We start from the raw sequence: 16,476 nt of genomic DNA on the forward strand, positions 1-16,476 counted from the left end.
TCACATTTGTAATACTTTGGTCAGTTAATAAGAGTACTTTATGTAGTTTTATATTATTTATTTGACTGAATTAAAAGAGCCGTTTCATGTCTATCCTTGAATCACTTAACTAATCAAGGTTGATGTAGGATATAGAAAGTAATTAGTAACTAGATAGTACATTTTCTAAAGAAACTGTGAGTGATGCTTTCGTGGCAAACCGTGGAACTCGGCACTAGCGTTATGACACTTTAAGTACTAATGAATCTAACCAACCCCCATGACTCTAAGATGTTCTGATACATAGATATAGGTCTTGCTAAACGGTTGCTAGGCTAATGTGTTTGGTTGCTATGGGCGTGGCTTGGCATCTGCCAACTGATGATGCTTCAAGCCACAAGTGAAACAAACCAACTCCTATGTCTCTACGATGTTCCTATGCATAGATATAGGTTTTGCTAAACGGTTGCTAGGCTAACCTGTTTGGTTGCTATGGGCGTGGCTTAGCATGTGTTAATTGATGATGCTCTAAGCTATGAGTGAAACAAACCAAGTCAACCAAGTCAAATAAACCCACCCCCTAGTCTCTACGACACTGTTCTGCAAAGATATCCATATGGACGTTTTATAATGGGAGTCAATGGGATCGGTTGCTAGGTTGCTGTAAATGGTTGCTATGGGCGTGGCTTAATAACTTCATAATGATCATGTCACACTGATTGGTAGCCTGAGTAAAATGAGCCCACCCCCTTGTCTCTAAGTGGTTGTACTGCTAAGATATTCAACACGGGACGTTTTACGCCTTATATGGGCATGCTTCCTGTGATTGGGAAATTTTGGGAGGCTCTTACACCCCAGCGATACAATTTACACCCCATTGTGAGTGATGTTCTTACAGAGCCTGATAGCCTCTTCAAATGTGGTAACCCGCACGTTTCTACAAAATCCTCGCTCTGAGCTACGACCCGTCAAAGTTGGGCGCAATGTTAAGTCAATGGGATTTTTCGGGTTTTTATTCACCCCCCATCGCACCCCCTCCACCCGATCGCTTCCAAAAGTCATCACACACCGTTCCTCAATGGGCCGCTCGATTTGATGTAGTCATTCATGGGTCCAAAGCGAAAAAATAACGCGTGAATATATAGGTATCTAGGTTTTGAATGGGAGTCTGTGGGCGCCATTATAAGTATACGGAAATTTTGGGAGGCTTTCACACCCCAGGGGTGCAACTTACACCCCATTGTGAGTGATGTTCTTATAGAGCCTGATAACCCCTTCAAATCGTGTATTATTTTCATGTTTCTACGATATCCTCGCTTGGAGCTACGATCCCTCAAAGTTGGGTGCAATGTTAAGTCAAAGGGATTTTTGGGTGGTTTTTCGCCCCCCATCGTATGTTCGAATAACAATAGTTATGCTTTTTCAAAGCATCACTAATAAGTAATTAAATACTTTTTGGAGAGAGTAATTTGTACAGTAATCTAATTACACTATTGAATATGTAATTAGTAACTAGTAATTAATTACTTTTTCAGAGTAACTTACCCAACACTGCATATGGCTTCGAAACGAAGCTATTCGTCTGTAGCGGAAAAACGGCAACAACGTGAAGCAAAGAACAAGAACTAGAAGGCATGTGTTTTTGTACTATTTTTAAGTCTTATTTAGTTTTGTCAACTTATGCAAGTAGGGAGACAGCGATTACCGAGGTTTACTATTAACCGCGCTTAAAAACCTCACGGTTAATTAATTGTAAAGGCTCCGTTACACCGCATGTTTCTGTTGCACGGAACGGAACTGTTGCAACTTGCACAAAACGAAAACGAAGTTACACCAGCGCTGCACCAGTTTAAAGAGCCGTGCTTATCAGAGACACGGAGGCCACGACACACACTAGATTAACATGGCAGAGAGACCAAACAGCCAATCTTACATGTACATTCACAATCAAGGCTGTAGCGGTGACGGTTGAGCTTTCAGTGCAACGTAAACAAACAAACAAAGCGGCATGTAAGTTAATAGAGTCGCACACCGGACGAGAAGTGTCGCGTCGAGGACGGCTCACAGGATGAGGACATTCTGTATGCGCAAGCTCAAATTCAAAGTCTACTCCTGACGCAAGTTTAACCAATTGAACTTATTTGGTGTTATTATTTAGCGAATGGGCTCTATATCACATTGATAAATCCATTATAGTTTGCTGTAAACGAAAACAGTGGAGGTAAAAAACATGTGATCTGTGCGCGCTAGCTCTTAAAGGGACAGCAGCATAATAAATATATCTAATGCTCATCAAACAACAAAAAACAAAGACAAAACACACTCACTACTCCTGACTGATCAACTTTATTATGGTTTGATCTATAGTTCAGCATACTGTGAAGACTATGAAGTGTTACTTTACATTTGACCCCTTTATTCAGTTTCTGTACCTAATAACCACAGTTAGACCAACTTGAAACACCTAAAAAGCACTGTTCAAGTGTGTTTGCATTATTACATGTATTTTTGCTATTGCTCATAATTTGATCATTTGTACTAATTTTATTACTAACTAATTGACTATTATTATTAGAGTTGGGCTAATAGTTTATTGGTAGTATGAGCTTATTTATTAAGATTGCATAGGTAAAAAAACTAACTAATATCTAGACATTATTATTTATTTATTACTTTTTGTGGCGGGCAAGTACATTTTTTGTCAGAGCCAGTAAAAATTGAGAAATTAATGTAGGCATAATAATCGTCATAATCGTGCAACCGTGATTATTCCTCAGACTATAATCGTACCACCAAAATCTATAATCGTTGCATACCTATATGCAAGTACATATTTACAAAACAGTTGGTTTGACTGGACGTTTGATAAGTTATGAATTTAGGGACCATCTCCAAAGTTACATACTGTACACATTCATATTCTAACTTCAATAGCATTTACAGGGAATGACTTGGTCACAAAACCAGCTGTACAATGTTCATGTGAGTCTCAGCTATAATGCACACCACTGTATTTCGTTTGCCCATCATAATATGTTATTTTCCTGTCATCACATTTAGAGAATTATTGATATGTTTTGTTTTTGAATGCTTAGCTTTCTTGAGTAAACTATATTTATCATGTTTTATTTTTGTTAATCACTCATTTGATTAGTAAAAATCTAGATGGTTCCAGAGCCATGTGTTACTTTAGGTAAAGGATTATTTACATGTAAATCAAAATGTGAATTTAATTTATACTTAATTGTTCTTACTGTCAATTTAAGGTTTTTTGTCTTTCAGTTTTAATTCGTTTAAGTGTGTTAATTGATTTATCATTTTATTTCTTATAGTTTACAGTTATGCTCATCTAATTTTAACTATTATGACAAGGGCCCCTCACAAAGGTTTGCATAGGGCCCCCAGACGTCTAGGATCGGCACTGAGCGTGAGGTGCGCACTTTTAAAGTCAGACGTGTCTCTCCATGCACGCAACTCTCCGTGCAGCGCGAGGTGCGCAGTTTTAAAGTCAGACGTGTTTTGCATGCATCTCTTCAAATTGCGCAGTTTTAAAGTTTAAAGGGGAGAGGTGTTTTACATGACAAAATGAAAGATTATATTAGTAAAACCCAATTTGTGGTTTTTGCACTTCGTAAAGTACATAATAGGCTAGTATCTGTACTTAAGTATTACTTTTTCTGTTTACTTTTTACCGGGAAGGTAAGAGGCCGACCCTCCCCTCGCTCCCACGAGAACTGACTATTGTCAGTTGCTTCTAATATGACACACCTGAATCAACTCACAAGGTGTGTTAATTATGGAGACATTCACAACATTTTGGGAGAAGGCTAATGAGTTCAGTTGTGTATACTTTTCCCATATCTGATTTAGTTATTATAAGCAAAAGATGTAATTACATTTTTATCCGATTAATTGATTAATCGGAAAAATAATCTTCCAACTAATCGATTATCAAAATAATCGTTAGTTGCAGCCCTACTCACTAGCTTTTCCTCGGGCGTGTCGGGGTGTGTAACACGTGGCTGTGTTATTGCTGAACTGAGAGCAGCGGAGAAACTCAGGCCATGATGCATTGAACATCTGTAGGATGGGCTCACATCCCTCACGGGCCGCTTCACAGAACGACTGACAAGGCAGTATCAGTGTCCTGCTGTTTGTCAGAAATACACAAACACTCCACCATTCAATTCACATATTACATTCAATTAGATTTCATCAAAAGTAAAGAAAAGGTCTAATCTTTCTAATCTTTGGCAAAACCTCACACTTTATCTGACACAAGAACTCGATCTGACACAATAAGCAAAAGGCACCCCAAAGCAAATATAAATTTGATTAATTGTGAAGCTGCTGCTATGGTTCATCCTTCAGGTCATAATGCATACACAACACCATGATATCATCTCACCTTCCTATCGCTTCCATTACACTGGACACAATGAGACAAAAGGCAAGAGAACGTCAGGGGTGTTACTGGCCCCTGACATTGACACACAAACAGTTAGACATGTCTATCGGTGACTAACCTGCGGTCATCACGGCTGACGCACTGCGGAAGAGCGATGGTGCAGCCAAACAGCATGATGTGCCTGTAACAGGACAGACGACTCAGATAGCTGAAAAACTTCAGGAACATCTGCAGCTCGCTGCCCTTTACCACTGTTGCCCCTGGCAACAAACCCGTCTGATTGTATGGCAGCATGTGACACTGACTCTCTGTGATGTCAGAACAGGAACCTGTCAGATGACAAACCGGACATGTGATTGGCTGATGGCAAGAGTGGAGTTAGGATACACCTTTAATACAAAAGCAGATTTATGGTCCACGTTCACTACACCAGTGCTTCTCAAATGGTGGGTCGTGGAATGATTTCAAGGGGTCGCGAGAGGGTTTTAAAATATGAGTCATTTTTTGTGATTATAATAAATATTACAATTAAATACACAAAGAAATATTTTCATTATTTTAAAGATATTACTGATTAGAGTGCTTTAAAAATAATGTTAAATCATTTTTCGCGACTCGAAGATATGACATAACTGTGCAGCGACTGGCTCACCGCTAATTATCACTACAGCGGACACCTGCACGTGAAATCCGCAACTGCAAAGATGGATAAATTTGTCATTTGCAAATCTAAAAATGTTGAGGAAATTGTGGACACATTGCCTGAGTCATCAGAACCGGGTACTTCGACTAAGCACAAGAGCAAGACCCCGTCAGACCAAAGTAAGAAACGTCAGAAATATCAAGAAGAATTCATAAAGTAAGGATTCACTTGCTCTACTGTCAGCAACGTAGATTATCCTCAATGTGTAATCTGTTCAGAAGTGCTTGCCCATGAAAGCATGAAGCCAGGCAAAATGCAAAGACACTTGGAGACAAAACATCCTTCTTTTATTGAAAAGCCTATAGACTTTTTTCGCCGAAAAGAAAAGCAATTACAGGGTCAAAAAGACACGATGGCACAACAAGCCAAAATTAATTGCTCTGGCGGCATCATACGAGGTGGCGTACTTAATCGCGCAGACCAAAAAGCCACACACAATCAGGGAAACCCTGATAAAATAGCAAAATGAGCTTATGACTGTTCCATTGTCGAATGACACAGTCGCTCGCCATGTACATGCGACATTAAGAGTCAATTGATTTTGTCATTCAAATATGACAGGCTACAGGTTTAGCCTTCCTGTAGCTCAGTGGTAAGAGCATTGCGTTAACAACGTATAAATGTATAGGATAATGCAATGTAAGTCGCTTTGGATAAAAGCGTCTGCCAAATGCATAAATGTAAATGTAAATGTACAGGTCGATGAATTTGCTGATGTGTCCAATTCTGCTCAGTTCCTGGCGTTCATCAGATACACATTTGACAAAAAACTACATGAGGATATGCTCTTCTGCTCGGCACTCGAGGGGACTTGTACAGGCAGTGACATTTTCACCAAACTGGATACCAAAATAAAAGAGATGGGACTTTCATATGATAATTGTGTTGGTGTATGTACTGATGGTGCTGGTGCAATGGTAGGGAAAAACAAGGGACTCAAGGCAAAGGTTTTAGAAGTGGCTCCTCACGTGAAGTTTACACACTGCACCATACAGCGCGAGTCTCTTGCTAGCAAAACACTTGATTCTGAACTTAATGTTTTGAAATGTGCAATTAAAATTGTAAATCACATTAAATCTCGTCCAGTAAACAGCAGACTACTAGCCACACTTTGCAACGAGATGGGCTCACAGCACGAAGCATTGCTGTTTCACACCGAAGTCTGGTGGTTATCACGAGGGAAGGCACTCGGACGTCTTTTTGAACTGCACGAAGAAGTGCACTCAATTTTGAAATACCCGAAATTGGAATTCGGCCACTGTCTGACAGATTGTCAAAACTTGCGTATTTGGCATGTGTTTTCGAAAAGCTTAACATGCTTAATCTATCATTACAAGGGCCAAACACCAATATCCTGACAATATATGACAAAGTTGGCGCATTTATGAAAAAGATGGAAAGATGGGCAGAGCGAGTTGAACAAGGTAATGTGGAGATGTTTCCTGAGCTTGAGGAGCATCTGGAGGAGAGTGAACTGAGTCTCAAGCAGCCTGAAAGAACACATCACTGGTCATCTCCACAGCCTTTTGGAACAATTCAAGAAGTATTTCCCAAAAGAGACGCAACCAGAACTGGATACGACAACCATTTTCTGAATCAAGGACTCATCTCCCCACAAATCTGGAAGATGCTTTGCTGGAGCTGTCCAGTGATCGAACATTAAAAACTTTATTTTCCAGTTCCACACTGCCCGAATTTTGGATGGCAGTAGCAGACGAATACACAGTACAGTGTAGCAATGAATGTACTGCTTCCATTTGGATCTACATATTTGTGCGAGCAGTCTTTTTCCGCTGTAACATACATAAAAACAAATACCGATCACGTCTTCATGTTGAAGATGATCTGCGAGTAGCTGTATCCACCATAAGGCCACGGATAAAGCTTTTGTGCGGCCAAAAACAAGTACACCCATCCCATTGAAAGGTAAGCCCAAATTAATTTGGTGTAGAAGTAAATATAGTTAAAATATTGTAAACCTCGTAAAATAAGTGAAAACTCGATCAGCGAAACTCGCTGATCAGATCACAGACACAGAACAACAACACCCGGACTCTGTTTTAATCATTCTCGGGGACTTTAATAAAGCAAATCTCTCCCGCGAACTGCCAAAATACAGACAGCACATCACATGTCCCACCAGAGACAGTAATATATTGGATCACTGTTACACAGCAATAAAGGATGCATATCACTCTGTTCCACGAGCAGCTTTAGGACTCTCTGATCACTGTTTGGTTCATCTCATCCCGTCCTACAGGCAGAAACTTAAATCTGCAAAACCTGTATTAAGAACTGTTAAAAGATGGACTATTGAAACAGAGCAGGATTTACAAGCCTGTTTCTCTCTCACTGATTGGACTGTTTTTGAAGCTGTTGCCACCGATCTGGACGAGCTGACAGAAACTGTAACTTCATATATCAGTTTCTGTGAGGATATGTCCCTACCAAGTCTTATCTAACTTACAACAACGACAAACCGTGGTTCACGGCAAAACTCAGACAGCTCCGTCAGGCCAAAGAAGATGCTTACAGGAAAGGGGACAAAGTCTTGTATAAACAGGCCAAATTCACACTGGAAAAGGAGATCAGAGGGGCAAAGAGGAATTATTCTGACAACTTAAGGAACAAATTCTCTTCCAGTGATCCTGCTTCAGTGTGGAAAGGCCTGAAAGATATCACCAGTTACAAGACACCATCACCCAGCACTTTGGAGAACCAACAACTAGCTGACGACTTGAACAAGTTTTATTGCCGGTTTGAAAAAACACCCCACACCCGCCCTGAACACCTCTCCACACAACCATTCACACCTTCAGCAACCCCCCTCTCTCCCACACCTACAATTCAGATCACTGAAGAAGATGTGCGCCAGGTGTTCAGAAAAAACAAAAGAAGGAAAGCACCAGGCCCAGACGGTGTGTCACCAGCCTGCCTAAAAATATGTGCTGACCAGCTGGCCCCCATCTTCACACAGATCTTCAACAGATCACTGGAGCTGTGCGAAGTCCCCTCATGCTTCAAACGCTCCACCATCATCCCAGTCGCAAAGAAACCCAAAATTACTGGACTTAATGACTACAGACCTGTGGCTCTAACGTCTGTGGCCATGAAATCATTTGAAAGACTGGTTTTGGCCTATCTGAAGGACATCGCTGGTCCCTTACTGGACCCCCTGCAGTTTGCCTACAGAGCAAACAGGTCTGTGGATGATGCTGTCAACATGGGACTGCACTTCATCCTTCAGCATCTGGACAGACCAGGGACCTATGCGAGGATCCTGTTTGTGGACTTCAGCTCCGCTTTAAACACCATCATCACGGACACCCTTCAGAATAAACTGGCACAGCTCTCCGTCCCCACCTCTGTCTGTCAGTGGATCAACAGCTTCTTGACAGACAGGCAGCAGTTCGTAAAGCTTGGTAAATTAAAATCCAACACCTGCACCATCAGCACTGGAGCTCCTCAGGGCTGTGTTCTCTCCCCACTGCTCTTCTCCCTTTACACGAATGATTGCACATCTAAATACCCCTCTGTAATGCTCCTGAAGTTTGCAGACGACACCACACTGATCGGCCTCATTCAGGACGGTGACGAGTCTGCTTACAGACAGGTGGTCAAGGAGCTGGCTGTCTGGTGCAGTCTTAACAACCTGGAGCTTAACACACTTAAAACTGTGGAGATGATCGTGGACTTCAGGAGAAAGCCCCCTGTTCTCCCCAAACTCACCATCATGAACAGCACTGTGACTGCAGTGCAGTGTTAATTTTGACAGCAAATTTTGATTTAGTTTTAGTCATAGTCTTTTGACGAAAATGCAATTTAGTTTTAGTCACATTTTAGTCATCCCCATCATTTTAGTTTTAGTCTAGTTTTAGTCGACGAAATATGAAAAACATTTTAGTCGAATAAATATACATTATATTTAGTCTACTAAAATCTAAATGGTTTAAATCATTTACTTGGTGTAATTAAATGTTCCATACAAAGATTCAACTGTTTTGACATAATTTACTTCACCTTAGAATGAAATTAAACCAGGTCATTACCTTTATTTTTCAGAAAAGTTCAGTAACTAGATTTGCATTGTTGGAACACAGAATATTAGACCATTAACGACATGTTCCAGTTCATTCAATCCCATTTGACTCAATTGACTCGTTAAGTAGGGCGTGTTCATTCAGTTCATTCAACCAATGAAACGCTCTGACAGGGCTCACACTCAAAGGCTATTGGCTCATGGCATGTCTCTTTGAAGAAAGAGCTGCACTGTCTTTGCCTGATACAGCAATGAATGAGAAATAGCTTTCATATAAATTGTATTACATTTCTTTAGTCATGCAAACATGTTACATACTTGGTTCGAATGTACAGTTTGACTCACTTCATCACTTCTATAATCAGTAGAGGACAGCGCTGGTTTCTTTTTGCTGACTTCATGTTGCATTTCACGTTATGCAGCAGCTCGTGTTAAGTTAACATAGGCATATAAAAACACTTGAGCTTCCTTTGTAATGTGTTTTGGGGTAACTCGCCTGCAGTCGCGCTTCAAGTTTGCGGCGTTTTACCGGCGATCGTGAAGGAAAATAAGACGCTTTGTAAACCGCGTGTAGACACAGAATACATGTTTGTGCTTCCCCTTCTCCCAGAGACTTCTCTCTACCGTTTATATGAGATATGCACATGCGCGCAAACAGATGTCCACCAGGTGGGACAAGAATATTTTCGTCTTGTTTTTAGTAGTTGACGAAAATGTCAGTATATTTGTATTACAGTTTTCGTTATAATGCATTCATTTTTATTTAGTTATCGTCTCGTTTTCGTCAGTGAAAACATGTCGTTAATGAATACTTTTCGTCGTACACAACGAAATTAACACTGCTGCAGTGGAGTCATTCAGATTCCTGGGCACCACAATTTCTCAGGATCTGAAGTGGGACACTCACATTGACTCTATTGTTAAAAAGGCCCAGCAGAGGCTGTACTTCCTTCGCCAGCTGAGGAACTTCAACCTGCCACAGGAGTTGCTGAAACAGTTCTACTCTGCCATCACTGAATCCATCCTCTGCACTTCTATAACTGTCTGGTTCAGCTCAGCTACCAAATCTGATCTCAGAAGACTACGGAGGGTAGTCCGGACTGCTGAGCGTATCATTGGTACAACCATCCCCACTCTCCAAGAACTGTACTCATCCAGAATGAGCAAAAGGGCTGGTAAAATCCCTCTGGACCCCTCACACCCCGCACACTCCCTTTTTGAACTGTTACCGTCTGGTCGACGCTACAGAGCACTGAGCACCAGAACGACCAGACACAGGAACAGTTTCTTCCCCAATCCATCTTATGAACACTTGACATTAAACGCGGAACACACAACTCTATTTTACATTATTTGTTCACCAAATTTGCACATATCAGACCTGTACATACATAATTGTCTATATTGTATATTGTGTTTTTGCTGTTTTGTACATTGCCTATTTCTATATTATTGTATATTATTTTATTTTTTTATTTTTTTTCATCTGTGTTCTGTCCTGTTGCTGTCTTTCTGTTGCACTGTGGAGCTTCTGTCACTATAACAAATTCCTCGTATGTGGAAACATACTTGGCCAATAAAGCTCATTCTATTCTATAAGTTATTTTGTTTATTGTTTGTGTATGCTTTGGTAGTGGGGGTCGCAAGTTCTTGTCGATCTTACATTAGGGGTCGCTGGCTTAAAAGTTTGAGAACCACTGCACATGTAAAGCGCTGAGCATGTACTGAGCAAATACACAAATACTGTAAGTCCTAAGAAGATCTGCATATAAGACAACCTTTTTCGTGCTTAGTGCTCAATGAATGAGGTAAATGCAAAAACAGATATATATAAGTTATAAAGAAAACGTGTGTGTGTGTCCTCTAAGAGCCAATGATTGTAATTGTGATTCTAGTGCTCAAGTCAAAGTCAGAAAGACAAGAACATCACACACACAAATGTACGCAGCCGCGCACACACACACACACACAGACGATTACTCATTAGTCTGTAAAGGTCAGCACACACACGCACACATCAGGATTCCAGTCACTTTTAGGACAAAACCTTCACTAAGGAAGCAAAATTATTGTCACTCTCTCTCTCTCTCTGTCTCTATCACACACACACACACACATTCCATTAAAGCTTGACTGTAAAACGTACAGGTGTGTGTGTGAGAGAGAGAGTTTGCTCGAGGGCTGCAGTAGCATCTGGACCTGCTGGAGACCCACTGATGCCTGACAGTCAAAATAATAATAATCTTTGATAAATAAATAAAGCAGGAAGAGTCTCTCTGTGTGTGTCCAGGAAACACAAGACATTACAGCAGTGCATCAGTGATGATCAGCTTTCTTCTTCATCTTAAACATGATTGAAACAGAAAACACTAAGATTGGATTGGGAAGTGTAATGTGTGTCTCATAACCGTACCGGCCTCTGCCTGGACGCTTGTTACCGTGGAAACAATAGACAACCAGTCCACAGAGGTCGTGGAGGTGGGACCTGCTGAGGAGGCAGGCAGCATCCAGTGGGCGGAGTCCCACTGCGGGGGGGTGGATGTCGGGACAGTCTGCGCTGCCATCGTTCTGTTATTGACCCTCACCAGACTGAGACCTGTGCTGTTAAAGGGCCCGTCGCTCAATGGGGTGAGTGTTGCTATGGAGACCAAACCTCCGGCATCCAGCAAGCCATTTCCAAATAAACCTGAACAAACATGAAAAAGAGAACAAATAAAAGAAACGCATACGCGCACACACTCTATGACCTGCTGCTTCAGAACGAGTGTGTGTGTGTGTGTGTGCGCTTTGCCTTCATTTCTGTTTATGCCTTCAGCAGGATTTATTTAATGAAATGCCATTTGACAAAAGAAACATGTTGGAGTTCAATCATGGCGTTTGTTGTAGTTCTTGAAAAGGGTTTTCTGTTAGAGACAATAGAGCTTTGCAACTTTGCCGATCATTGGGTGTCATTCATGAAACCTTCGTAAATATAGGAGTAAATTCCGAGTAATTTACGTGTAAAACAGACCTTCTCGAAAGCTTTCCTCCGGATTTACAAATACTTCGTAAACGTCAGATTTGATAGTAAAATGTGTGTATGTTAATGAATTCCAATCACTCGTAAACAGGGCGTGCATGCACGCTCATTCACAATTAGCATAATCCCCGCCTATGATTTACAGCTACGCAAATTGCGTATCTAGGAATGCCGGAATTCTCTGGACTTCATTATCTGGTTTGGCTACATTATATTGCATAAATGCATAAGATACTAATAGGCTATATGCTTACCAATAAATTAATCAATTAAACTGTGTCCACCAAAGCGTTTTTAGTCAGCTAAAATAATAATACCTGGTGCTCTTCTGAAAACGACCAGCTGGTGGCACCTGTGAACGCTTTGGGGGTACTGCATGTTATTCCGGAGATAAGTTGGTTGATGTGATTTAGAATATCCGCAACAGTTAGCCTACTTGTAACTAGTAATTTATTTTAAAGAATATTACTTAATATGAAAATACAGTTACCATTAATATTAACTTCTGCATTGTTGTGTATAATGTAGTGTTTGTCCCGCCTCTTCTCCACTGTGATTCGACGGCTGTGTAAAAAAGGACAGTGACGAGCTCTGCGTTTTCCTCAAAGTTAAAAAGTAAATAAATCATAAAAGACAGGGCAAAAGAACTCGTGAAATATCATTATGATACATAGTGCATCAAAATGCAGTGTCATCAGTTTGTCTAAAGGTTTTACTCAACTCAACTCAACTTTATTTATATAGCGCTTTTACAATTTTCATTGTTACAAAGCAGCTGTAACACGCATGTTTTACACGCACTACTTACACTATTTATATTTGTATTTCTTTCGTAACAACTAACATTCCGAAAATCTGAAAATTTGCGTCAAAACGACTTTACATACGATTTACACAAAAAAACGTTGTGCTTGTGTTTCATAAATGAGGCCCATTGTGTGAAATGTGAAAAAGCGCCTCAGGACGGCCTTCAATGAAATCTGTTAGTGTTTCAGGATAAATGTGTGCTTGTGTTGTGCTGAGGACAGATAGAGACATCAAAGCACTGTGACGCTGCAGAAACAGAAGGACGTCCGGACAGGACAAGTGTCTCAGCTTCACAGATCACGTCCTAGGAAAGAGATTCTCCAGCCAATAAACAGAGAGAGAGAGAGAGCGAGAGAGAGAGCAAGAGAGAATCTTGAACCAGAAAGAGAAACAGCAGAATGAAAGAATCAAAACCAAAATGCCCAGACTGTGACCTTTTGACCTTGTGTTTGTGACGCAGTAAGCCTTGAGGTTTTTATCACATAAAACAAATAGAAAGGAGAACACGCACACACAAAACATATTGTCAAATGCATAAAATATACAAAGGTCCAACAATCAAATTTCTGTTAAGTTTCATAAATTTTCTCGCAATAATATGTATTTCTATACCATATACTGTCTTTATTTTATTTATTCATCTATTACTATTATTTGTTTAAATGTGTAATGTATGTAAAACTGCTTTGCAACAATGAAAATTGTGTATAGCGACAAATTGATTAAAATTGAATTGAAAAGGTATCAAATACTCATAGAAAAACCTGAAAGAGATCATCTCACTCTTTATACAGAGTGTTAGACAAACACACAATGTTAAAGTGTTTGAGGTGAGTGTTTGTGTCATTATTACAGACTTCTCTGTGAATAATATCATGTTGTGACTCATTTGGCTTAGACAAATTTAGACATAGCAGCCTGAAAACACACACACAAACACACGCGCACGCACGCACGCACGCAGGCAGGCAGGCAGGCAGAAAGACACAAATCACAATGACTCTTAGTGAAGTAGTGCTGTAATAATCTCAAACAGATTAAAAACACCAGAAAACATCTGTGTGTGTGCTTGTGTGCTCATCCTCACATCATAATCAAAATCAAGTGTGTGCGTTACCTGTGAGCGTTAGCAGCAGCACACACACGCACACAAGGCTGCACACACAAGGCAGCACTATGATGAGCATCAGACGCTGATGTTTCCCACAATGATGCGTGTGTGTAAACGCGTCACCCATGTTGACTTCATCGGACAAACACAAACCTACAAACACACAACACAAAGAGTGTACATATGAATGAAGCCAATCTGTTCTGTTTGAGTCTGTGTATCAGTGACATGTCACTCATAACAGCGCTATTACGTTAACGTCACTTATTACAAGGCTTTCTGGAATACTTGATTCTGATTGGTCAGGGGTTTAAAATCGACTGCTGCAGTTTAATTGAATATCACAACTTAATATTAACGTCTCACCAATATCAGTGTATAGCAATGATTCAGAGACATCGTTCGCCTTGTTTGAACTTTGCGTGTTGGTTCATTCAGTGTGTCCACTAATTTTCTCACGCGGTGGCGAGTAGCCGTTTATCTTTAATGCTATACTTGCACTCACTGCACTGTATGTCAAATTTTATTGCCAAAACTAACATCATTTCACACAAGTCCGTTATTCTCATTACGCACAGTTTCTCTATTCATTTATTTGCCTGCTAGTTTTACCTTACTGTCCTGTATTACCTACATTATTTTCATTGCATATGTTCCACCCTGTTCTCGTGAGAAGTAAACAAAGAATTTCATTGTACCTACAGTAGTACACATGACAACAAAGATCTGGTAATAATAAGCGGGATAATGTTTATTCGGCTGACTGTAACGTTACATTATCTCTTGCTCAATTCCGTTTTAATATTCACGTCAACAACGATAGTACCGTTAAGGTTTAAGCAGAACGTGTGAAGGTCTGACAGAAATCGGACTGTGAAGTCTCACCGGTGTCGGACTGGAATTCAGCTCGCGCGGCGAAGCTCCGTTCCTGAGGGCTGCGGATCAGCGACTGACTGAAAGATCAAAACCGTCAAACTGAGATCGGACTTACAGACACAAGAACCACAGGCACACCACGAGCCGCGCGTCTATTTTTACACAGGTATTTTTACTTCAGAGTTTCCAGCTTGTGAAGGAGAATCCGAGAGTGTGTATTAGTGTTATTAATAGAACACACAACGAGAGAAACTGCGCGAGGAGTTCAGCTGACACACACACACACGATATAAAGTCATTAAAGCACTCACCAAAACCCACCGAAGTGCAGCGAAGGGGCCCGTCACACTTTTATTCTCTTCACGTCACACGAAGATTTCGAAGAGAGGTTAGGTCGTCAAAGAGTTGAACTGTTGTGTTTAAACTTGTGTCTGCGCGCGCTGCCTACGCCACACTGATGCTGGAGCCGCGCGAACTCATTTATAAAACTCCACCCTGAGAGGGAAAGGGAGCGCGTGGGCCTGTGTGCTACAACAGTGATGATGGGAGGACCAAATTCAGTGCACACATTATTAATACAGCATACTATGTGCACAGGCAAGACAGAAAAACGAACACAAAGCAATTTAATTGGACGGTCAGGGTGGACTATGGGAGTAAAACGCTTAACGTCAAACTTTGCTTGTTGCATTTCTGCTCGCCTGTACAGTTAGTTATAAGGTGCATTTCATCTTTCAATTTACTGTATTTATACATTAAACCACGCTTAGCCTTTTAGGATCTCCATTATTTACATTTGTTCTCTTTTCTACCTTAGCTATGTAAATGCTATTGAAGGAAGGCACGAGTGTAGCACGGAAGACTGGAGGTTCGCTTTCCTCGGGCGAGACACTTAATATCCAATAATTATCAAAATAGAAGACTTCAAAGATAATGTTTTGCTTTAGTTTCTAGTAAGTTAACAGTACTTGACGAAATACACTTGTTTCCCTTACAATACAGAGTTAAAAATGCGTTTTCCACACATATCTGCACACATCTTCAATATTGTGAATACACGATGTGCTGAGCACTCAAACACCTCAAGCGTGCCAGAAAACCATTACTGACAACAAAAACACCATTACGAATACTATGAGCTCTATGACGTTTCATTAACAACTATTTCTTCAGAAGAATTAAAATATAAACAGGCATCCCTTGAGCCCATTTTTTATTCTAAGTTAATTTTAAGTTAAAAGTAGATTTTTGGCTCAAAACACAATAAAAGTCACGTCATAATTAACATTATGGTTTACAGCAAGGGTTCTCAACCTTTTTGACTCCAAGACCTCCCCACCATTGTATTCAACAATATTCAAAGGCCCCCCCTCCCACTCACAAAACCTCAATACTTAATAAAATATTTTAGAGCTTAATATTATCTGGAAAAATGTGTATTGACTATAAAAATGGCCAAATAATGAGAAATATCTTATAAAAATATCATATTTCAATGCTAATTTTGTCTCATTTTAAAATGTTGGTCATCTTG

General features: G+C 40.4%; 1 protein-coding gene across 6 annotated transcripts in view; it reads right to left on the minus strand.

The window, feature by feature from the left end:
• The window catches only part of corin (corin, serine peptidase), a 64,209-nt gene extending 47,746 nt beyond the window's left edge, over nt 1–16,463 (minus strand). For 2 of the 6 annotated variants that reach the window (XM_057319422.1, XM_057319419.1), the window contains exons 1-6: nt 15,254–16,463; nt 14,952–15,019; nt 14,073–14,219; nt 11,543–11,815; nt 4,506–4,716; nt 3,963–4,129 (exon numbers count right to left, since the gene is read on the minus strand). In XM_057319422.1, the coding sequence (XP_057175405.1) occupies nt 3,963–4,129; nt 4,506–4,716; nt 11,543–11,815; nt 14,073–14,193 (772 nt within the window). In that variant the 5' untranslated portion in view covers nt 14,194–14,219; nt 14,952–15,019; nt 15,254–16,463. The remainder of the gene's footprint in view (nt 1–3,962; nt 4,130–4,505; nt 4,717–11,542; nt 11,816–14,072; nt 14,220–14,951; nt 15,020–15,253) is intronic. The other 4 variants (XM_057319425.1, XM_057319424.1, XM_057319420.1 and 1 more) reach the window with 3 other exon arrangements.
• Nucleotides 16,464–16,476: the final 13 nt, after the last annotated feature.

The sequence above is a fragment of the Triplophysa rosa genome, linkage group LG21, assembly GCF_024868665.1.
Source record: "Triplophysa rosa linkage group LG21, Trosa_1v2, whole genome shotgun sequence".
Lineage (NCBI taxonomy): Eukaryota > Metazoa > Chordata > Actinopteri > Cypriniformes > Nemacheilidae > Triplophysa > Triplophysa rosa.